Source organism: Enhydra lutris, unplaced genomic scaffold, assembly GCF_002288905.1.
Source record: "Enhydra lutris kenyoni isolate GAN:26980312 unplaced genomic scaffold, ASM228890v2 scaffoldscaffold82, whole genome shotgun sequence".
In the NCBI taxonomy this organism is placed as follows: Eukaryota; Metazoa; Chordata; class Mammalia; order Carnivora; family Mustelidae; genus Enhydra; species Enhydra lutris.
This window is the reverse complement of record NW_019154166.1, coordinates 163,796-188,263: the sequence shown is the minus strand read 5'-3', so window position 1 is coordinate 188,263 and position 24,468 is coordinate 163,796. Positions and strand designations below refer to the sequence as shown.

The following is a 24,468-nucleotide window of genomic DNA, read 5'->3' as shown; positions in this document are numbered from 1 at the left end:
GGAGGCCCGGGGTCTAGCCCTGTGCGCTGGAAGGGGCGGGAGTGACCCGGCTGGGAATGGCGCGGCGGCCGGGGGTCGCTCAGCACTCCTGCTCCGCACCTGCTTGCCCCGCGGTCAGCTTGCAGGCCGGAGGACCTCGCGCAGGCTGCGGGTGCCTGGACACGCGGCCAGGGTCGCCCTGGGACACGCGCACCCCGGCGCCCGGGTGCCTGCAACGACACCTCCTGGAGGATTCCACCGCCAAGAGGTCATGGATGGGCGCGCCCACCGGGGAGGTTCCCGCCGGGCGGGTTTTCTGCGCCTGTTCTGTGTTTCAGTTTCCCGGCCCGCGGTTTCGGGTTTGGGGAAACAGTGTTGCCAAACATCGGGAAGCCTTGCGTGGGGCGGGGAGAGTGCTGGGGGGAGGCAGGCAAGGGTAGCCAGGAAGTCATGCTGCCGGCGCTGCAGTCCGTTTGTCAGGGCCGCTCCGCCCGTTCTGAAATCCCCGCGGACAGACAGACCAGTCGCCGAAAGCTGGGCCCGGGAGCAGCGGGACCGTCTGCGAGCGTGCGCTGTGCGGATCTGCTGCTGGTGGTTCTGCGTGCGGTGCCAGGGCGCGAGGGTATGGGAAGCAGTGCCTGGGAGTACTGTAGAGCCCGAAGAGACCGGTGCGCAGGTCCCCTCTTAGGGACTTCTTTGGAACTCAGCGTTTTCTTCCTTCTTTCCATTCGTGGCTGGTGGTTTGACCCAATGTATTTAGCTTAAAATCTGTCCTGAATTAGTTTCTACCCTACATGTGCAGCTCTCCTACTAATCTAAAATTGCTTCATCACTCAAAAAAGTCCTTCCTACTTGGACTTCCTGCTTTTCCCTTTTCTCCTTGCTTTTGCTTCGTCACCACCCACTTTTACAGTTCCAGCGTTTCCTCTATGACACGGAGGAGAGCACATCTCCTTTACTCTTCTCAGCACGCTCACCCCACACACACTGTCCGCTCCTGTGGGTGTCTGTGATCTTAAAAATACATTCCAAAGCCTCCCAGGGACCCTCAGGTCCCAGCGGGGTCTGACCCCTGCTTAACTGTGTGGTCGTGTCGCCTGCTTCTCTCCCGTCTCCGTGGTTTTACCACACTGACTTCCTTGCTGTCCCACGTGTGCTCCCAGCCCGTCCACCTCTCTGTCTGTCCCTGTGGCGCCTTGGCCTGGAACAGTCTCTTGCGGTCTCTACTTGCCGCTAAGTGGCTCATTTGAGTGTCTGTTTAGTTCTCACCACCTTTAGAGATGTTCCTAATTATTCTTTAAATTCCTTCATTGTAATGTAAACCCCACGAGGGTGGAGACTTCCGTTTTGTTCAGTGCTGTGTACCCCAGCTTGGAATCATAGGCATGGTTGAAGGAATGGCTGCATTTACTGGGCGTCATTTACCACACATGGAGCAAAGTAGCCTGGATACACCCTCAGTCTCTGGTCAGGTGCGCTGGCGGGACCGGCTGTTCTTATGTTCTGAATAACGTTAGCCTCCTGCGACTCCCCAACCTGCTTTTCATCCTGCCTGTTTTAGTCTTAGCAATCCAAGTAGAATGCTTAAGAGCTCTTCTGACTTCAGACGAGGATTTGAATCCGAGTCCCGCCAAGCTGTTAGCCCGGCAAGCCGGTTAATTGCTCTCTGTCTCTGTTTCCTCAGCTTTAGAAGAGGGGGGGTCCTCGGTGTCTCAGACGTGGCTGAGGGGGCGTCAAAAGAAATGGTGCACAAAGAACACTGCCAGCGCAGTGCCCGGCGTTCTGACCCTGGCCTGTCCTCTTTTCTTCGTCCCCTCTTCAGCTCTGATCTCCTTCCCTTCCTCAGTAAAATGAAGGTGAAAACTGGAAAAGATGTAATGGGTTATTAAACAGAAAATTGATCATGGACTTTTATTAGCTTACTGGAATTTGGTGAGGAAAAGACTTTGGACAATTCAAATACTAGGTGTGTACATTTCATATTCTGGACAATCACTGGCTGATACAGTAGCCACTAGCCCCATATGGCTACTTTCCTTTAAATTAAGTAAAATTAAAAATTCAGTTCTGAGGCACCTGGGTGGCTCAGTGGGTTAAAGCCTTTGCCTTCAGCTCAGTTCATGATCCCAGGGTCCCGGGATCGAGCCCTGCATTGGGCTGTCTGCTCTGCGGGGAGCCTGCTCACCGCCCCCCCTTCCTGCCTCTCTGCCTACTTGTGATCTCTCTCTGTCAAATAAATAAAATAAAAAATCTTCAAAAAAAATTCAGTTTGTGTGGTCACAGTTGCTCAGTTTCAGTTGCTTTGTAGCTGTGTGCTTGGTGGTCCCCTTCCTAGCACACAGCCCAGATGAACAGCACTTGCATCGTTGCAGAAAGTGCTGTTGGATAACACTCCTCCAGAAAGTGTTTTGTCAGTACAAGCTGGTAGAAGGAGGGAAAGGAAAGTTTGCTCTCTTTTCAGTTTTCAGATTTATTCCTTTCCTTATTATTTTACTCATTCAGTGAATTTCTGTCCCACACTTTGTTTTGGTCTTGTTTGTTCTTTCTTTCTTTCTTTCATTAACATCTAAGGTATCATTTGTTTCAGGGGAACAGGTCTGGGATTCATCATGTCCCAGGTTTTCGACAATTATGCATTCCCTGGAGATCTCTTGACCACTATCCTTTCATAAGCATTGCTTCCTTTTTTCTGCCATTCCCTTTTTTCACTTCTGTCACCTGTGGCACCTGTTCACTTTCTCCTTGAGGATTTTCTTTTCCCCCCACGAAGAGAGAAGGTTTATCAGTCCACTGCAGTGACTACGGGTATGTGGGAAGAGAGGTGCAGGGTTCCGTCACTGGAAAGGCAAGTGAGAATACCCAAGTGTTAGTGTCCTGTTGAATCGGAGTAGGCCAAGGGTCTGGGGTATTTAAGCTCTGTCTTGTGAGGCGCTCTGGGGTGGAGGATGGGATGAGCATGGAGTGGGAAGAGGGAGAAGTGGTGGTTCAGACAGAGGAGCCAGACCTCGAGCTTCTTCACAGGAGAGTCTGCAGTGTGGGAGGGGAGGTGAAAGCATGTGTAAGAAACTACTGTAAGGCAGAAGGTGAAAAATGCTAGAAAGTTACTTTGAAAATTCAGATGGGAAGAGATATTTTAGGAAAGTGGTAGGGAGTATGTTTTGGGTAGTCAGGGAAGGTCTTTGCTGCAGGAAATAGCGTTTGACCTGTGATTCGGAAAATCGACCTCCTTTGGACATGGGGAGATGTTAGTGAGAAGAGGTCACTTCTTGTTGGAAGGAATAGTGGGATACGAGGTTGGAAAAGTATGTTAAGGGGCAGATAATGAACGGATTGATAAGGTGTTTGGATTTTATGCTGTGGGCTGTCGAGTGAGGCTGCTGAGTGATACCCGCCAAGGTTGTAACGGACTAGAATCGTTGGTGGCACGCGGGTAGGACTGCAGTGCAGAGGATGGATCTGGGAGGACTGTCACAGTTGGTGATGAGTTTTTTTGGTAAGGAGCTTTGGGCTGGTGACCGATAGGAGCAGGACTTACAGAAGGTATGAAAGATGGGACTTTTGAAACTTATTTACATGTTGACAGGAGATAGCAAAGATGACTCAAGGGTTCTGCATCTGCATGACTCAGATAATGGCTGGGAGGAGGAGGAACAGATTCGAGAACAACTATCTCGACCTCCTTTGTGGGTATAGTTTGCCGTGTCCAGTGGTTGTGTCTTAGCGAGCGCAGTTAGAAGCATTTCCAGTCAGACTGGCCTGTGGCTAAAAATTAGCTAGTTAACTAATATTTATTGATGATCTCTTATGAAACCAGCCCTATGATCAGGGCTACACAGAGTGAGGTTTGGAAGGAGGTTTGTCATGCCACTGACTTACAGACAAGACTTCACAGAGTTGGGCTCCGTTCAGGAAAGTGTCTTTCATTTCTGTTAAGTGGAAGCTGCTATGCCAGGGGTGACAGAGTGACCAAGACAGTCTCAACCTTGATGGGACCTTGGAGCAGACAGAAGGGCACAGTTTCTCAGAAAAGGATGTGTATTGTGCTTTATGATCACAGATTTTCTCTCGTGTTGGTGATCGATGGCACCACTAATAAGCACGTTCTCACGTCAGTGACCTGCACTCAGCTGCCACACCTGTGGGTCCTGTGAAGCTGGCCCTCCCGTGTGTTCTTCCTGTCTGCTGGCTGTCCTAATTCAGACTGCTAGCTCCCAGCACGGTGCGGTCGCCCGGGGAGCTTTTAAAAACCCAGGTTTGTGCATCAGTCAGCTTCAGGGAAGAACAACGTATCCCACAAAACATTTTTTTTCAAACTGAGTCATTATTGGATAAAACATGGTTTTACTTTTTAAACTAGTCTGTTATATATGTGTGTGTATGTAAATGTGTAGTTGTATATGTGTACACAGATGCAGATATGCATAAAATAAGGTAATGTTGGGGCGCCTGGGTGGCTCAGTCAGTTAAGCCTCTGCCTTCAGCTCAGGTCATGATCTCAGGGTCCTGGGATCGAGTCCTGCATCAGGCTCCCTGCTCAGGAGGGAGCCTGCTTCCCCCTCTCTCTCTGCCTGCCTCTCTGCCTACTTGTGATCTCTGTCTGTCAAATAAATAAATAAAATCTTAAAAAAAAAATAAGCTAATGTTTCCTGCCTAAGGAAGGAATCCTGGATAGTGAGTTTTATTTGTAACTAGTGTAATAGGGTTTTTTAAAGCAAACTTGGGTGAAACAATGGCTTTTGTGCTTTGTCAAAACATTCGGGTTATGACAGTTACATTCGCTAGGTTTTTAAAAGGGCAAGAAGTCAGAATATGAGCTATCTCTTAGCACCCTCATATTTTTAATAATATCTGAAGAGTGAGAGAGAGGAGCAGGAGAGTGCAGCCTGGCGGGCTCCGGTGGTCCTGACTGACCCTTTGCGTGTTCCAGATGGTATCAACCTCCTCTTTCGCTTTTCCTTTGTAGGGGGATGTGTTGTGCACCTGAATTCTCAATAGTGAATATACCCACTTATTTCAAACTCTTTATTAAACGGTCGTCTTAGGGGCGCGTGGGTGGCTCAGTCGGTTGAGCTTCTGTCTTCGGCTCAGGTCATGATCTTGGGGTCCTGGGATCGAGCCCCGCATCAGGCTCTCTGCTCAGTGGGGAGTTGGCTTTCCCCCCTCTCTCTGCCCCTCCCCTGCTCTTGCTCACCCGCATGTTCTCTCTCTGTGTTGGATAAATAAAATATATAAAAAATATAAAAAACAACGGTCATCCTACATTTAGCACTCTTGATTAAAGAACGGACTTGAACCACTGTGGAGGAAAATTCCCATCTGTACTGGGACAGGGTTAGAAAAGTCATAGCGGAGGTGAATCATCACCAGGGAGGAGCTCTTTGTCACTGCTGATGCCAGCAAGGAGGATAGTAGTTTCTGAGAAGTTGATATTTGAATGAAATACTGTTATGTGGAAGACCCTAACATATTCCTGAGACAATATTTAGTCTTGCACATCTCCAAATAGGGTGTTGTCACAGCTTTTACAGTGATTTTTTTCTTTTATCTCATGGACATGGTTAAAGCAGAGTAAAAGATAAAGTCATTTAGTGAGTAACGCATTCTATAAAGAACACTAATTCACTGTTAAGATTGGGGCTAGAGTACAAAAACTAGAGAAGTGGGAAGAAATGAAATGTCAAGATTTTGTTCATCTAAAAAAACTTGATGAGTTCAGTTTTGGTTAGAATCTGAGTAAGCAGAGGGTGTAGAAATTGCATTTAATTCCTGGTTAGTGAATTAACAGTAAACATTTGCTGTCCTGATACTGGAGCCTCAGTTAGGCAGCATGGCACTGTGGGACGAGCATGGACTTCGGCTTGAGGTCTTGAATCTTCGGTTGGTCTCCCGCTAACTGTGTAGTTTTTGACTGTCCATTGCATCAAAGTGAATTCTGTTTTGTTAAGTGCTGTGCTGTTTGGAATATATTGGTTAGAATATGAGATAATGAGTTAACTGGTATAGGAGACATCAAAAAATACTAATTCCTCTTTTTTATTGCCAAGTGTTACAAGAAAGCGTAAATTTTATTCACTGTGTAAAACTTTGTTGTTGACACTAATCAGCAAGAAGCTGCTAGGACTTTAAAACATTTTACTATGTGGAATCTTTTGCTTGTAAAGGAAAGTGTATTAGTTTTCTAGGGCTGCTGGAACACATATCCCTGAACTGGAAGGCTTCAAACAACAGAGATGTATTCCTCATGGTTCTGGAGGGTGGAAGTGTAAAACCAGTGTCACTGGGCTGAAAGGAGAGTGTCACTTCCCCTGGGAAGAGCCTAGCTTCCAGGGTGGTTGGCATTCCTCCACTTGTCAGTCTTCAAGGCTGTGTCTTCGTGTGGCCTTTCCTCTTCATGTCGAAGCTCCCTCTGCCCCTCCTCATAAGGACGCGTGTCATTGCTCGGGGGCCTGCCCACCTCGGCTCTGTAATCACACCTGCAGAGCCCCCCCTTCCCTTGGCATATAAAGGTGATTTGCGCAGGTTCCAGGGATGAAGACATGGATGTTGATGGGGGCGTTTGTCAGTGTACCACAGCAGGCAGTGTCATGGGATTTGATCGCCCGAGTCATCAGATTTCTAAAATGCTGTTTGTGTGCAGTTTCGGAATGCTCAGAGACCGTGCCGTGCAGTTCAGAGCACAGCCAGTGGAGTACCAAGATAAATAAGACATTTCCTGCCCTCAAGAGACTTCTTAGAGGAGCCAGAACACCTCGGTAGGAAACTTGTACTTTTCTAGACAGTAGAGAACTGGCTGAAGGCGTTTGGCTTGGTTAAGCCGTGTTTCAGAAGGATGAGTGATGACGTGTGTGGAATACAGTGACGAGGGAAGTAGGACGTGGATGCTGGCTGCACGGGAGTGAGTCAGATGGGAAAATGCTGGTGCGATGGTGTTGAGAAAGAGGAAGATGTCGAGGTGCGTCCCAGAGGGAGTGTGCTGCAAGTTTTATTGAGGCATGATTGGCAAACAGTGAGATTCACCGTTTTCAACCTGACAGTTGACAAATACTTAGAGTATTGTAAGCGCCACGGCAGTCATGACCTAGAACATCTCTGCAGTCTTCAGAGGTTCCCTTGAACTCCTTTGCAGTCTGTTCCATTCCTGGACCTCTGGCAGCCACCGATCTGCTTTCTGTCACTGTGGTTTGCCTCTTCCGCAGTTTGGTGCGGGATCCTGTGGTATGTGGTCATTTGTGTCTGGCTTCCCGCACTCAGCATGTTGCTTTCCAGGCAGCGTGTTGCTGGTGTCAGTAGTCGGATCCCTTTCACAGAGGAGTAGCTTTCCACTGGATTTCTGCACTGGCATTTGTGTGCCTTCACCGGCTGGAGACTTGAGTTGTTTCCTGTTTGTGTGCACGTGTTTCCATTCCTCTGGGTCAGTAGCTGGGAGGGGACCCGCTGGGTCACAAGGCAGGTGTGTGATTAATTTTGGAGCCATGGTCGGCCTCCTTTCCAGAGTGGCTGTGCTGCTCCGCATCCTCGCTCGCCGCATCTGCGCCAGCACTTTCATTTTTGCCGTCCAGCGGGAATGCCAGGGCAGACCAGGGTGGCTTTAACTTGAATTTCTGTAACGACTGACGACGCGCATCTCTGTATTTGTGTACTTTATTTGCCATGCGCTTATGTTCTTTGGTGAAGTGTTCCCACTTGTGGCCCCTTTTTATTGCGTTGTATTATTGTAGCGAGCTCTAAGAGTTCTTAACGTGGTCTGAGTAGAAACCTTTGCTGGAAATAACACTTTCTACACGTTTCCTCCTTGGCCGTGGCTTGCCTGTTCTTTTTCTTAGTGTTTAAAGAACAACTTCCGAAATTCATAATGTCCAGTTTACCCGTCTTTTCCTCTTAACGGATTCTTTTTTTTTTTTTTTAATATTTTATTTTTTTTAAGTTTATTTGACAGACAGAGATCACAAGTAGGCAGAGAGGCAGGCAGAGAGACGGGGGAAGCAGGCTCCCCGCTGAGCAGAGAGCCCGATGTGGGGCTCGATCCCAGGACCCTGGGATCGTGACCCGAGCCGAAAGCAGAGGCTTTAACCCGCTGAGCCCCCCAGGCGCCCCAGAAGGAAGAGTCTTACACAGACCATTGCTGGTTCCTTTTTTGGCTGTCCCATGGCTGATTAAATATATGTAAGTCATTATTTTAGGCTAGTCACCGTGAAAGCAGGCTTTTGTGCAGCATTTTTTCGCTACGACTGATGAGCTATCAGGAGGCTTATCGAGACGTGTGCCCTCAGACTGCATGGTGAGGAGCACATGGTGCCTCACGCCGACTGCCCGAGGTCTTCACTGATGCTTAGCATGGCCCTGTTGACGAAAGGTAGGTTTTATATGTTATAGAAACTTGCTTTTTCTAAAGCAAAGTCGGAGGAAGAGAAGGAGGGAACTTCAGCTGACACCAGCCACTTGATGAAAAAGTAGATAGTAACCTTTTAAACCGGGCTCTGTGCTAAATGATTTAATGTGACTTAATTCCTCCTTGGCAAAACCCTGGGATGTCACTCTAGTTCCCATTTCCACCGAGAAAACTGCAGCACAGAGAGCAGTACTGCCCGAGGTGATGCGGCTAGGAAGTGGGCAGCCCCGGTCAGCGAGGCTCCAGAGTCATGCTCTCGAGGATGAGATTGTTACCTTCCAAAGGGTTGGAATCATAGCAGACACTTACTGAGCGCACACCACAGAGCGGGCGCCCTTCTGAGGTCACTGTACGTGTTAGCACATTTACAGATGAGAAAGAAGTACTTGGTGTGGGTGTCCCAGGTGGGAAGAGTGGGGCCAGAGTCGGATCCCAGTTGGCCTCTCTTGACAGCCTGCAGGTGCACCGCCTTCACCCCCGGGCTGCGCTGGGCTCTGTCTTCATTATTGCTCCGAATGGTGGCCTCGTGCTTTTTCTAATGCGAACTCTTAACTGCTTGGGGACATTTCAAGGACACATTTGCACTGTGGCAGGCAGACAGTGTGCCCACTCAAGAGTGTCTTGGCTGAGTGCTATCTGCTCCGTGGCAGAAGAGACGGTGTGACGATGGCAGCGTCACTGACAGGTGCACCTGTGACCTGAGTTTCCCTGCAGAGATGCTGTGTGTCTGTGGTTTTGCGAATAAGAGCCCTAAATCGCCCTGAAGCCCTTCCTCTACCTTCCGTCTTCCCCGATGATAATCTGCGTATCCTGTGGCGGTGTCCAGCCCCTAGAATTCCGTGTCAGCAATTCTGGAGAGAGATTAGGGCTGTTGCAGTAGATTTCGGAATTGGGATTCCAAAGAAATTTACAGGGATTCCTTGAGAAAATGATCGACGCCGAACTTTTGTGATCTCATTTTAAGGGTTAGGTAGAGGAATCAGCGACTTTTTACTCGGGAAGGCAAATGTGCTCATGACTCAGTACCGAGATTCTTGTTCCCTCCTGCCGTGAGCTCCCTGTGGGTGCTGCATCGGTGCCACACTGTTTGCAAGAGATGAAGCTAGACTCTCTTCTTCAAAACTCTCCAAGAGGCAGGTCCTGATCTCCTGTAACGGTGCGTAGTAGGTGCTTCTGAACATTTGCAGAGTGATCGTTTCAGTGAAACGGACATGCACCGCTGTCTGGTAGCAGCTCTGGTGGAGCAGAAGGCCTAGGTTGGCTCGAGTGTGGAAGCTTCAGTTTGCTCCGTGGAAGGAGAACCAGGGGTCCATGGTGGCAGGCTGCCCCCTCTCAGGCAGGTGGGCTGGACCCGGAGCCGCCGGCTGGCACTAGCAAGGGCAGGTGGCCGCCGGCCGTCCTTCTCATTTGGCTTAGGCAGAGGCGGGTGAGGGGCCGGCGTATTTGCCAGTGAGCGTAGGCCTTGCCTGCTAACTATTTCTGTTTCTCAGAGTTGAGTATCAGTTCTGTTCTACAAACCTGTTGACTGATAACTAGTTTAAAGGGAGAGTCTGACCAAGGAAGTAAAAGACTGAAGCCTTTTCCTTGTATTTTCTGGACCCAGCGTGCTGAGATAACTTACAGGCTTTATCTAAGTTGTTTGAGGTAAAACACCACTTTCCTGGGACATCTTCCCTTGCTCTGCCTTAAGCCAGGTGGCTTCATGATCTATTTTTTTTTTTTTTTCTTAAGATTTTATTTGCTCGTTTGTTGAAGGGTGGGGAGAGAGAGACTGTGTGCATCAGGCAGAGGGAGAAGCAGGCTCCCCGCCGAGCAAGGAGCCTGATGCGGGGCTCAGTCCCAGGACTGGGCTCACGCCCTGCGGCTGAGCCCCCCGGGCTGCTGGCTTCCTGATCTGTTTGGGTCCCCTCACAGCGCTGTCTCTACCTGTAGCTTCGTAAGCAAAAACCCCACGTGCCGAGGTGGCCTTCTTTGCCTTGGCACCGGCACGACACCGGCACTTCGTTTTTACTGAGCAGGCCTAGATCATGTCCGGGTGGACATCTTCTGACGGACCAGTGCGTGAACAGAAGGCCGCCGCTCAGCAGGTCTTCCGTCTGCTCAGTCGTGTGCCCGGGGCAGCCGCCCTGCGCGTGACTTGGGGAGCTGTGCTGGGGCTGAGCTTTTCCTCCCAGGCCGTCATTCCTGCGGCCGTGCGAGATGTCCGCCTTCCCCAGCCCGCCCCAGGTCTGCTGTGTGGGTCGCGCCCCGTCCGGTTCCGACAGCCCGAGTGGCGGTTCTCCAGCAGATCCTGAGAGGAGGGGCTGGTGGCCGGTGGCCATGGATTCCGCCACTTTCTCTTCTTCTGGGGCATCATCTGCGAGTTGAACTCAAAAAGATGGTCTTTAGGTTCCTTTCAGTCAGAAGTTTTGTGATCTCTAGAAACCCTCATATTTGGGTATTAGAAAATTAATTCTGTTTTTCCCAATCTTGAAAACATGTATAAAGCCATATGTTTGCTTATAAGTGCACATAGAATTCAGAGTCAAATATTGCAAGGCTTACAGCAGAAAATAAATGGTCCCACCACTCAAGTCTCTCTCGCCACACCACGCTCTTCTCTCTCCGGTGACCTCTGTGTGACAGTGCGCGTGCTGCCGTTTCCAGACTCTGACTTCTTACTGAGCGCGTTAGGGGTTCCCCCTCGGAGAGGTTTCCTCAAAGCACAGCCTCCCTCGCACCTCCCCAAGTGAGTAATGCTGGCGCTTCCGAGTGCAAGAGGCTTTGCGGTTTGCCGTGGGCACTGTCAGCGCGGACTTGCGGTCCAAGGTGATGTGGTGCTCGAAGCGGCTCGTTGTGCGTTTCTCAGTATTTGCTCGTCTTCTTGGACTTTGATCACTCTTCACTTCTCATAACGTCCCTTTGATTTGCCAGGACTTTTATCGATCAGTTTTGGTTTAGAGGTCAATAAAGCATTTGAATCCCATTCTGATTGTCAGGACTCAAAAAAAATTGTGTAAACTTTGTAACAGTTACAACTGTGTATCCGGTAATCATATTGCTGTGGAATGCGGGCACGCAGAGGAAATGCTGGCGATCGTGAAGGCACACGTGAGCCACGGTACCGTTGTCACTCAGTCCTGCAGGATCACCGGGAAGCAGCCCCTCGACCCCAGTTTATATGTGAACTGAAGCTCAGAGAGATGAACTTGCCTCCAGACCCACGGCTAGTTACCGGAACGATTTGGACTCCTGTCAGTTTGGCTCCAAAACACAATGTATCAGCTGTTTTCGTGTATATCAGTTGTTTCCAAATTTTTTTTTTAATTTTATTTATTTATTAGAGAGAGAGAGAGAGAGAACACAAGCAGGGAAGGGGAGAGGGAGAAGCAGGCTTCCCGCTGAGCAGAGAGCCCCATGCAAGGCTCAATCCCAGGACCCCGGGATCATGACCTGAGCCCAAGGCAGACGCTTAACGACTGAGTCACCCAGAGGCCCAAGTTTTCAGCTCTTTAATTGGAGCATAAGATACATGCGGAAAAGAGCAAATCATAGCGCGTGTAGAACTCAGTGTACTCCCCAAATGGAATGTGCACTGACTACTCAGTTAGACAACAAACGTGTTAGTGGCACCCCGGAGGCCCTCACGTGCCTCCCCAGTCCTGCCCTCCTGCTGTTCCTCCCCTGGTGGCTGCTGTCACAACTGCTGACGCCGTACATTGATTTGGCTCCAGTGGTCACAGGTTTGAACAGACTTTGATACGATTCTTGAGCATATGTCCTTTCACACTTCCTGTTACCACTTCTGGAAGTTCAGTCCTAGTTTTTCTTCCTGTTTCTTTCTGTACAGGAAAAAAAGTATAAATCTCCTACCTTATACAAAATGTATTAACGCAGTGCTTTGTGCTACAGACTTCTCCCTTTGAGGTCAGTAATGAAAATCCTTGGCGTGCCCGTCAGAGCCGCTGTGAAGGGCGCTGCAAACCCAGTGACCCTGTCGGTCTGTCCCGCGAGAGTAGGAACGTGACTGCGCCCTTCCTAAGGGCTTCCGTGTACCTGTAGATGCTGTGTGCTGATATTTTTAAATATCGTAGAAGGATCATCATCAGTATTGTTCTTTATTTAGCTGGTGGCTTTGAGAGCGGTGTTTTGTTGAAATACATGTAGGCCAAATGATGGCCGTACTTTGGGAAGAAAGTCGTCTCTTCGGACTTGTCCTGTGGTGTGTCGCTCGCGCGGTCAGGGGTCCGTTCGGCAGCTCCAAGCACTGTTTTGTCTTGCAGGTGCCTCCTGCTTTGTTTCTCCAGGAACGCTGACTTACCTGAGACCCACGCCATCTTTCTGTCTGGGTACTTGTGTAACATGGGTCCTCTGGAAGAGAGGGAGAATGTGTCCTAGTAGATGTGTGAAGAAACAGTCTGTTATCTGTATTTGTGTTTGTACAGATTTCTCTTAAAATACTGTTTTCTGCTTATGAAAGCAGAGCACGTTTGTTACAGAATCCCTGAGATGTGTGGAGATGTGCAGTAACACCCCCTCGTGAGATCTGCTGATAGTGGCATTTGTCTTTGTACTTACCACATACGTGAATATTTATAATAAAATTCGAATTACAAAATATATTTAGTTTCACTGCCTGCTTTTTTCTGTTAATATATTATTTATCTTTGAACACATACAGACTATTACGTATTTCTTAGAAAGCGTTTGTTGCACAATAACTTTACAACCAAGTATCACACTTAGTTTATTCAACCTTTCTTGTATTTTGAACCAGTTTTTGATTGTTTCCATGTTTATAAAGAATTAGCAGGTGGTGGGGGAGGGATGAAGATGGGGAGAGGCCAGGAATCCTCTCTTATAAAATCGGATTGTCCTTGTTCAGCTGAATTGATCGACTATTTAGTGATCCTTTGTGTATCTGACCCTGTGCTGGGCTCTGAGATGTGGATGTGAATTCTTTCACGATGGACAGGACATACGATGAGTGAGGGCCTGAACTGAGTCGTTGTGGGTGTGCGGATACAGAAGACAGAAGGATTCCCAGAGATTTTTATGTGGGAAAAAGCCCTGACTTTCATAGAGTTGGGATCCCGTGAGTGAGAGAGAGACATTTAAGATGACTCCCACATTTTCTCTACACATAACTGGGCTAGACGGTGGCATCATTTATTAGTTTAGGGACCATACTGAGGCAGAGCACATTTGCTCAAGAGTTTTGTCCTGGGCACAGGGAGCTTGAGGTGCCCATGGTCCACAAGAGAGTGGTGTGGTGAGATGAAGCTAAGCACAGAAATCTGGACCACAGAGATGCGTCCCTGGTCGTCGGCACTGAGGTTGTGGCCCAGCCGCAGAGTCTGACCAGTGGAGCTGCCTTGGGAGGACAGATAGCTGTGATGAGTCCAGGATAGAACTCTGGGGAGCATCCGTGGTCCGCGGTGGGAGGCACACAGGGAAGCGTAGGAAAGACGGAGAACCAGAATTGGAAAGAGGGTGGCATCATGACTGCTGGAAAAAAAAATCTTCACATGCAGTGTAGTAGGTCCAGGAGGAGAACCGTCCAGTGTCTGTTGGGCTAGCAGTTAGGTCATTGTGGAGAGGCGTTTCAAGGGGATGGTGGGGACACAGGAGGGAGTGACGGGAGAGTGGGGCGAGGAAGGGGTGTACGGTAGCTAGATGTGCAAGGGCACAGAGGGTCAGGTGAGCTGTGGAAGGAGGTTTTGCTTTACTAGGGTCTTGAGCAGGTGTATGTGCTGAGGAGAAGGACCCAGTTGGAAGAGATAGAAGTTGCTGAGAAGGGAGGCTGATGCCAAAGCAAAGGGCCCGAGCAGGGTGTTGGGTTCGGAGGCTAGATGGAGGGGTTGCGCGCTTGCGTAGGAGGGAGGTCCTTGCCCTGAGGAAGCACCGGGTGGCTGGTGCGGCCAGAATTGTTGACAGCAGCTCGGTTTTCTCAAGATACGGAGAATGAAGCAGGTTGCGTGGGACGTGGGCTGAGGGCAGTGTCAGGATTTGCCGTGTCTGAAGGGGTGGGAAGGGGGAAAGGGGCCAAGGCCCAGGGGCAGGAGCAGCACGTGGTCAGAGATCCGGGTCTCTGGCCGTGATCTGTGTGAGCACTGGTGAGCGCCGTGCCGTGAGCCCCAGCAAGGCTCTGGAGCACAGGGATCGGAGAAGGGAGGTTTCGTGACCGTGACCTTCCCCAGGGACGTCTTCCCCGGCATCCTAAGTTACACTTACTGTGGATTCTCACACGTCTGCTCCTTCCTTCTCGTGCGCCTAGAGCTGTAGTTCTGTGTTTGATGGTTAGCATTGTTACTGTAACCCTAAAAGTTTGCTTTCCCCAGCAAACTGGAAGCTCCGAGGAGAGAGACATCTGAACTTGCTTACCATTGTGCAGTGTCTGGGACCTAGTAGACGCTCGGCAAATGTTTGTTGAATTTCAGAACCAGCCTTTTTAATCCGGCCCAGCATGCCTGTGGACGAGATGCGCTTTCATTGGAACCATCATTGGCTGCTTCTTTCCTGAAGGGGGGACGTCAGGTGGCGTGGGATGGTGGGTGACAGACCACAGGTGTGAGCGTGCGGGGGCACTTCCCAGTGCCCCCGCCCGCCAGCTGCAGGCCTGCCCGCTAAGTCTTAGTTTCTCTTTGCCCGGCATCCTCACCCGGGCTGTGCGGCTAGTGATTGTGCCGACCTCACGGGGTGTTTCTGAAGCTGCCTGAGAGAGATTGCGCAGGACATGGAGCAATCAGTTTTCACTCCCAGTGGTTTGGGAAAACAGTCCCGGGTGATTTTGGTAATCTTTCCTTGAGACTCGTGGCTTGATGATGAAGGATTTGCAGGGCAGGAGCCTGGAACATCTTCCGTGTGTCTGTCCCTTGTCATTTCTTGAGTATCGATCTTTAGAGAAACTCCTGGACCACGAGGGTCTTTCTGGCCCAGTGACGCTGTGGCAGCCGTTAACAGAGCCATTACGGGTATTGCCGGGAATATCACTAAGAAAAGAGTGTCACCAAGAAACCGTCCTTTCGTGGTGGTCCTGTCTGTGGGTTGCTGTCCGTGCCACACCTGCCATAGTAAAGCTGCGGCTTTGTCTCTCTCGCAGAGGAGGTGGCCAAGCTGGAGAAGCACTTGATGCTTCTCCGACAGGAGTACGTGAAGCTGCAGAAGACGCTGGCGGAGACGGAGAAGAGATGCGCGCTTCTGGCTGCACAAGCGGACAAGGAGAGCAGCAGTGAGTCCTTCATCAGCCGCCTGCTGGCGATCGTGGCTGGCCTCTACGAGCAGGAGCAGTACAGGTGAGCCGCGCCACCGGCCGCCCCGCAACCGCTCTCTCTCTCTCTCCCCGGGCTCTTCCTCTCTAAGCAGGATGCCGGCAGCCCTGTAGTCCCTGGAGTGTAGGCTCTTTCGGGGCGAGATTTTGTTTCTTTTATTTCCTGCTTATTTTTAGCACAGAGCGTAGGGAGTCACGGTGATCGCATCGACGGGGTAGACAGGAAGTGGCTCACATGTCCGGGGATTCAGAAGGAAGGGTCCCTTCCTCTTGGGATGACCCAGGAAGGGATCTTGGTGCAAGCAGGCAGGCTAGCATGGTCGAGGACGGCGTCTGGAGCCACACAGCCTGTGTTAGCGGCTCAGCGGGCACCTGCTGGCTGCGTGGTCTGAAGCTGTAAGACGCACTTCAGCTCCTCACCCATGAGGTGGGGATTCCGTGGGTTACCGCTGTGTTCCTATGAGGACTAAATTAATAAGTCCGTGTTTGAAGTACTTCGATCAATGTCTGGCACGTAGTAGCTGTTGTTACTGAGTTTCGAGGTGAATGTTCGAGGCCGGGCAGGGTTCGGGAGATGAAGACAGCCATGTTAAGAGTGGGGAGGCTGAGAGCAGGCTGAGGTGTGGGAGCCTGCAGAGCACGCAGGCACGGGAGGGACTGTCTTGGGGTACGTGTCCCTGGAGGGGGCGCTGGGAGAGGTGGGAAAGGTAGGGGGATTTGAATTGGGCGGCCAAGGGGGGACATTTGGACTTGATCCTCTAGGCAGTATGGGATAGTGTTTCGAGCTATTGGACTGTTACTGTCAAAGTGGTGTTTCAGGAAGGGGAACCTGCTGGCATTGTGTAGGCAGCACCGTGCAGAGAAGGGAGCCCTGCAGTGACCAGGCTATTGTGCGTCATCCAGACCAGAGAGGAAGAAGGGCTGAGTTGGGACGGTGGCAGTGGGTATGGAGAAGAGACACGGGTATGGACGTGCATGCAAGGGAGTTTGGCTGAGGAGGAGACGGGCAGTTAGGCTAGCTAAGCCTTAATACAATCCCAAAATAAATGATGACATTGAAAATAGATCAAAATCTAGGGGCGCATGGGTGGCTCAGTTGATGAAGCGTCTGCCTTCTGCTCGGGTCGTGATCCCAGGGTTCTGGAACTGAGCCCCGCGTCAGGCTCCCTGCTCGGCAGGAGTCTGTTCTCCCTCTGCCCCTACCCCCTGCTCAAGCGCTCTCACTCTCTTGCACACACATGCGTGCTCTCTCATTTAAAAAAAAGAAAAATAGATCAAAATCTAGAACTGCTGTCTTTCAACTTAATTATTTATAAAAGAAAGAAAAACTTAATACCCCAAACAGAGGAAGTACATACTCTGAGTAAAGGGCAGCCTTTTAAATTGTGAAGTGTAGGTCATCGCCTCTTATCTTCCCCTCTTTTTTCCGTGGACCGGTGGAAGCTGGTTCCCCTGGTGCAGGGAGCCTGACCTGTTTCTGTTGTGAACACTTCTTCTCTGCTTCTAGGCTCGTGTCCTGAGAGCTCCCGTCATTCGTTCACGTTCTCTGTCACTTCTCCGTCACACGCGTCCATTCTACCGCAGCCACTCGGGAGGCCGTGGCAGGGAGCTGGGCGTGCAGCGCGGGTGCTATGGCTGCAGTGGGCCTCCCCTGCGCGTCCGAAGCCTGTCCCTCACCCAGTGCAGCCTGGAGATCAGTGGGCACAGGGCGTTCCGGGAGGACGTGAGCTTCGGACACGGAGGACCTGATGTTGGAAGATCACTTTCTAAAGCAGGTGGTCCTTTTCCAAAACAAGGAGAAGCCCACCACGAAGCTTTGTCCATAATATGCGTTCTGTTGAAGGATTTAAATAGTATTTGTATGTACATCTCAGTAACTAGAGTAATTGAAGAGTGGGTGTAAAAGTGTTTTTAAATTGAGAAATGTGGAAGAAATTGGTCACGTTAATTTTACTTAAGTTCAGGAGAAGGCTTTTGTCTCTTAAAATAGTTCAAAGCGATGGTAATACGTCATTCTTCTAGCGATCAAGCTTACGGGGTTCTCTTGGTGTTTGAGAATCTAGCAGGATGCTCTTATTTATGCTTTCTCTCTAGTAACAAATCCTAGTATGCATATTTTACAGGGAAAAGCTCTTTGACTGGAATGAAAATTTTAAAGATTTTTATTATTTATTTGAGAGAGAGAGAGCACAAGCAGAAGGAGGGGCAGAAGGAGAGGGGGAAGCAGGCTCCCCACTGAGCAGAGGGCCCGATGTGGGGCTCGATGCCGAGACCCTGAGATCATGACCTGAGCCCAGGGTAGACGCTTCACCAACTGAGCCACTCAGGTGCCCCTCGAATGAAAATTAATTAATTAATTAATTAATTAATTTACTTATTAAAGATTTTATTTATTTATTTGACAGAGATCACAAGTAGGCAGAGAGGCAGGCAGAGAGAGGAGGGAGCAGGTCCCCGCTGAGCAGAGAGCCTGATGTGGGGCTCGATCCCAGGACCCTGAGACCATGACCTGAGCCGAAGGCAGAGGCTTTAACCCACTGAGCCACCCAGGCGCCCCTAGAATGAAAATTTAAAAACATTACTACCCTCCTAATTGTTTTTGCGTAGAGTTCTCAGAAACGTATCCAGCCTTCCATTTTTGAATTGTATTTGTAGAAATTGTTATTAATTAGAAATTATTAATGAGGTCCTTGTCTGTATTTCCATTTCCCGTTTGGCCTGACATTCATAAATATGTAGAAACATTCCTTTTTATGATTTTGTGATTAGAAGTCAGTGGTTGAAACAGGAAACAAGTCTTCATGTGAGTTACTACAATTTAATACTTGATACATAAATTCAGAGTTTAAAAATCATTTGTGTTTTATGAGCAGCTTCCTGTTTTCACTGAGTTTTAGAAATTTAACAAAGGATATGATTTGTTGTATTTTAAGTAAAATATTTTTTCCTTTTTACTGATTGATTAATAACGTTCTGCAGTTTTGAGTAGTTTGTAGTAATTGGAAATACAGAGTATCCTTTGCTCTTCTGATCTAACATGATTAGCGGCTGCTCGGTCTTCAGAGGAGCCAGAAGCGCTCACAGGCCTGCAGCCTAGATGGTGCGTTTGTGGATACACCGCATCTGTGTCCTCACTAACGCAGGAACCGTATCCTGCTTGGGGCTCCTCTTAAGTGGATGCGTTAATTCATGGCATAGATTTTTTTTCTTTTATTGTAGTGACTTTTGTCTTTAGTTTGTGAAGGTTTCCAAGCCAACACGTTTTGAAGGGGCGTATGAAAATAGAAGAACTTGTACGTACACAGGATGGTGATAATTAATGACTCCGGATTAGTGCTGCCAGCAAAGCCATGTGGCACATGGCTGTGTCGGCCCAGTGGGTCATCCGGAGGTTTTTGTTAAATGCCCAGACGCTTTCCTCCCTCAGCATTTGACATTTCAGAGTCAAATATAAATATTTGAAAAGCTCTTTTTACAATAATGGTTTGTCATAAATACGGAAATGTGTTTGAAAAAAATATTTCTCCCACCCCATTTCTTTCTAAATGGTTGAGCAGAACGCGTCCCGTAATAGGTCGGAATGTTTCTGTCAAGAACAGGAGTGTAGATGTTGGTTTCACGTTCCGGACTGCTTGGTCACAGCCAGTTTGTAGTGTTCTGCGTCCCCTTGCTTGACCGTCAGTGGGTCCAGTGTGCAGCTCTGTGGTCCCAGAGCCTGTGTCACGGTCTCCACGTTTTCCTTCTCTCCCTGATGATTCACCTTCGTTTAGTCTGCACGAAACCTCTTCTACATTTTATGTGAATATTAATCATCCTGTCTAACCAGTAGGTTTGCCACCTTCAGAGTCCCATAGGGAAAAGCAGAATGTCCCATGTGCACCACAGCTGGAAGCTGGCAGTACAGGCGTGTGGGGCGATGTGTGTCACATGCACGGCCCATTAGAATTCAGTGCTGGCGCAGGGTTTCTTCTTCTCCAGGTATATGGGGATCAGTCCGTGCGTGTTTCTGTCATTTCTGAGTCCTCGCTGTACTTAATCATGGTGACGTTTCTCTTTATGTCTGTGGGTATTTTTCTTCCCCAGTGATCTGAAGATAAAGGTTGGGGACAGGCACATCTGTGCCCACAAGTTTGTGCTGGCGGCCCGCAGCGACAGCTGGAGTCTGGCTACTTTGTCTTCCACCGAGGAGCTGGACCTATCAGGTGAGCCTCTGACCTGCCTGTGGGGGACGTGTTAGTGCTTCAGTGGAAGTGGGAAACTTTCTTACCAATTGGTGGTGACCATGAGCCGGTTGAGTAATGAGTGAAGTCAGCGGGTCGAACACAGCACGTCTGTGTGATCCCTGACTGTAAGTCCCACATCCGTGGATACCGGCAATATTCTTGTGTCCGTACAAGATAAATGTCCAGAAACTCTTTTCCTATAGTGTTATAAATATGGGAGCATGTGTGGAAGGAAGCATTTGCTTCTACTCCTAGAACACATTTGGGTGTTCAGTTGCTCAAGATTCCGTCCTGGTTGCCAAGGGCTCCTCCTGCCGTGTGGGGACTGAACGCGGAAGCAGGGTTCCTCCCAAGGACGGAGTCGTCGTCCTCCAGCGGTGAAGGGCGACCACCAGACTTCAGAACTGGAACAGCGGCATCGAGCTGTTTGATGTATGACTTAATTGTTTTGTGCCCTATTGTGTTGTGTAGAATTTGGGTAAATAGGGTGGTAAGTAGACTTTAAAAGAATCACTTTCAAAAGCTTGCTTCAGAATTGCATTTTCATTTAGTACTTAACCTGCTTTTTTAAAACCGAATTTTAAATTTAATTCTTTTATGAATAGTCACGAGAATTATAACACATGGTAAGGCAACTCCCAGGCAGTGGGGTAATGAGTTATTTGCAGATTTTATTTATTATCTGTGAAAATGCTGCAGAATTACATCTTTCTGCAAAAGGTTTGCCAGTTCAGAGGGTGTTGTTTTCCGTGTGCGGTGCTGGGAGCACTGAAACGATTACAGCCGTGTCCTGCCCGTGGAGAAGCGGGTTGCATGGGTCGTATCCGGCCAGGGCTCTGCCAACGCCGGTGCAGCGGCTTCGCGTCACCAGCGCAGACGCCCCGCGTGGGCTGACGGCCGAGCGGTGCTGCGCAGCCCGGGTCGGTGTTCACCGCAGGGGCTTGAGGGGGCAGATGGCGGATGCTTTTCCTCCGTGAGTGAACCCCGTCTCTTGAGGATCGTTTCTAGGGTTTAACCTGTGACGTGTAGTTCGGAGTTGCAAGCACAATCATCTACGTGTGGATACGCTTGTGCAACAGCGCGTCTGCTTGGGAAACAGCGCGCTGATGTGCGACAGAAGTCTCCGAGCACAGCTTTCCTCGGGGGCCATTTATCTTCAACCCCCGTACGGCAGAACGGGGGGCCTTTGAAAGCCCATTCACAAGGGGCATGAGAGGGTCTCAATTTCAGTAGCTGACCAGATAGTTTACAAAGACTAAAAAAGATGATGAGACACGGGAAATAGTCTGCCAAGAAAAAAGTTCAGAACGCATCATCATCTTCGGCTGTCTGTTAAAACGTTATCACAAGTTGACAGTCCCAGTGGTCTGAGGCCCGTGGAATTGGTACTCTTGCACATGGCCGGTCATGCTATGAATGGCTCTGAGCGTCTGAGAAAGCAGAGAGCTGAGCTGTACGGGGGTCTTTCTTGGGACCGCATCGTCGGACTGTCGGGCGGATTCTGCCGTAGGTAATTCAGCAGCGAAGGTGATATCAGAGTTTCTTGTGTAATTGTGAAATATTGAGTGCAATCAAAATGAGTAAGAATGGAGAACAAGGAAAACCACTTAAGAACACAGGCACTTGCAGTAAGGTATAAAAGGCCTAATTCAAACATTAAAAATTTGCTTTTACTTTTTTAGAACATCATAACATTTTTTAAAAAAATATTTTATTTATTTAACAGAGAGAGAGAGATCACAAGTAGGCAGAGAGGCAGGCAGAGAGAGAGGGGGATGCGGGCTCCCTGCCGAATGGAGAGCCCGATGTGGGGCTCGATCCCAGGACCCTGATATCATGACCTGAGCCGAAGGCAGAGGCTTAACCCACTGAACCACCCAGGTGCCCCAGAATATCATAACATTTAAGAGCAGCTTTAACTCAGTGACTGACCCCAAGACTGCATCACTGTGAATCAGGAGATGAGGAAATGTTTAGTTTAAGAAAGTATCATGTTGAGGCGCCTGGTGAGCTCAGTGGGTTAAAGCCTCTGCCTTTGGCTCGGGTCATGATCTCAGGGTCCTGGGATGAGCCCCCATCGGGCTCTCTGCTCAGCAGGAAGCCTGCTTCCCCCTCTCTCTCTGCCTACCTCTCTGCCTACTTGTGATCTCTGTCAAATAAATAAAATCTTAAAAAAAAAAAAAAAGAAATATCATGTTTATGCCTTTAAATGTCCTTGGAGCCCCGCTGTTGTACATCCCGAGCGTGGTCTGAGCCCGGCTGTGCTGTCGGCTGTCAGAAGTGATCCACAGCGGAGCAGACGTCCTGTGGCTTTGGTGGACAGGGCGCTTGCCAAGGTAGCCGACGGTGGAGCCTGTGGCATCATCACTTTATACGGTTTATCTGTGAAATTTGTCATGGGGCGGAGTTCAGGGAGGTGAGGCGAAGGTAGACCCGTTCCCGTCTGCTGTATGTTTGACCCGACAGTCCTGCTGCGTCGCCTAGAGCGGCGCGGGTGTGGCTGCCCAGATTGGGTTGTAGCAGCCGCGTGTGTGTGTCTGTGGAGCCGTGTGTGTGTTACGCGACAGGCGCTACCCCCTGTGTGGCTGGCAGCGGTTGGAGGGAGCTTGGAAATCGGCTCTTGTAAACAAGCGCGTGAACAGCGCAGAGGCGACGTTTCGGCTGGTTGAGCTTTCCCACGCTAGCCGAGTTGATACCATCCTTCTACGAATATGCGAGTGTTTGTTTCTCAGAGCTCCTCCGTCCGCCACTCAGACTGCGGGTGCTTCCGGGCACTGGGGACGCAGCCGTAAACAAGACTTAAATTCCTGTTCGCACGGAACTTACATTCTTAGATTGGTTTTCCGAGTTCCACATTTTCTTTTGAAGCTCTGGTGTAACGGGTACTCCCTAAAACTCAGAATAAGCACAACTTTGTGCTCATCAGTGTCCGTACTTTAGCCTGTGTTGGTGGAGATGCAGCAGGGCATTAAAGGCGCAGTGTTTAAACCGTGCTTGGAGAGACGAGCGCTTCCCTCATCCCCACGCTGCTCAGAGAGTGCGGTGTGTCGTGTCTGGTCCAGCGCGCAGGTCTGACTGTGGGAACGTGTCCGACCCAAACTGAGAAACATTCCATAGCGTCACTAGCCAGTGTCACCCAAGTCTGTGAGGGTCATGGAAGACCAGGCGAGAATCTGTCAGATCCGAGGTTGAGGGCACGGTGAGCGGCGGTGTGGCTTCTGGACCGTCCAGAGGATGTTAATGGGGAGATGGGCGGCGTTCGGAAAGGTCTGCAGTTAGGCGACGCCGCTGTGTCAGTCCCAGTACCCTGGTTTTGCTTTTCGTCCTGTGGCGGTGTGAGGCATTACACAGGAAGGTGAGGGAGGCGTGTCTGGGAACTCTGTCACCTTCTTGTAAGTCTGAAATTGTTCCGAGGCGCAAAGATGAAGGACATACAAACATGCTTTTTCTTTTTTTATTGTTTGAACCCTAAAGATGCGTTTGTTGAGATACTGGGTGGCCACCTGGGAAGAGAGAGAGTCTCAGTCTCTCCAGGCCTGTGGGTGAGCTTCTTCGGAAGCGAAACTGCTTGCCTCGGGCGGAGTGACTGGCTTCCTGCCCTCTGGAGTGCTTCTGCGGGAGCGGCCGCCCTCCGAGAGGCTCCGCGCGGGCCGTGGTGCCTGGACGTGGGGCTCCGCGTGTGCCTTCTCTATCAACTGCGTGCCGTGAGGCGTCTGGCTTCCCTGGGGCGAGTCCCGGTCCTGTCAGGCCCTTCCCAAACCCAGAGGGCCCCGTCCTCCCTCCTGTGGCGCCCGGTTGGGAGAGCCGTGCGAAGCCGCCCCCGGAGGCCGCCCTGGGCCTGGGGAGCGAGCAGAGCACACTGGCGGGCGGCCGCTGGGCTGCCCTTAAGGCAAACCCAGCCAGACGGGATCTATCGGGTGCCCGTCAAGTGCTCGCTCCGGGTGGCTCCGCCCCAGTGTCCCGTCACGCCGTGTCCTCTGGCTGTGGCTGTGGGAGTCTGGAAGGATGCCCCTCAGCATTCGGTACCCTCCCTGCCCGCACGGGGCCCCGGTCTCGTCCTCCTTGCAGGCAGACTGAGCTCTGTGTGACTGGAGGTGGTGGAAGTGACAACAGGGGGGCGCCTGCGGGCTCAGTCGGTGAAGCATCTGCCTGTGGCTGAGGTCCTGGTCCCAGGGTCCCGGGATCGAGCCCCGCATGGGGTGGGGGGGGTCTCTGCTCCGCAGGGAGCCCGCTTCTTCCTCTGCCTGTCGCTCCCCTGCTTGTGCTCTTTCTCTTTCTCTCTCTCTCTGACAAATAAATAAAATCCTAAAAGAAATAAAGAAGTGGCAGCAGTTCCTTTGGAGACAGGTTTGTGGACGCGTGGTGACTTCCTCCCCAGTCCTCTTCCGAGCAGCCAGCTGCCGCGTCCTGCGGTATCCTGCGGCCATCAGCCTCGTGGGCTGCGGCTGGCGGCCCCCACCCCTCGCCAGAGAGTCCCCGGGAGCCTTAGAAGGTCTGTCCCATCTGTGGTGACAGCCCCACTCACTCCTGCTGTTGCTCTTGTGCTTTTCTCACATTTGCTGTGTTAACTTTGTGTTTTGGTGGAAGATGGTCTTTTACTGCCAGGAGCAGCTGTGGTCTAGGGGATC

At 50.3% G+C, this 24,468-nt stretch overlaps 1 protein-coding gene across 1 annotated transcript in view; it reads left to right on the top strand.

Moving 5' to 3' along the window:
* The window catches only part of LOC111161208 (ankyrin repeat and FYVE domain containing 1), a 75,444-nt gene that overhangs the window by 1,036 nt on the left and 49,940 nt on the right, over positions 1–24,468 (top strand). The window contains exons 2-3 of the mRNA XM_022524787.1: positions 15,450–15,642; positions 19,701–19,819. Coding sequence (XP_022380495.1) covers positions 15,450–15,642; positions 19,701–19,819 — 312 coding nt within the window. The remainder of the gene's footprint in view (positions 1–15,449; positions 15,643–19,700; positions 19,820–24,468) is intronic.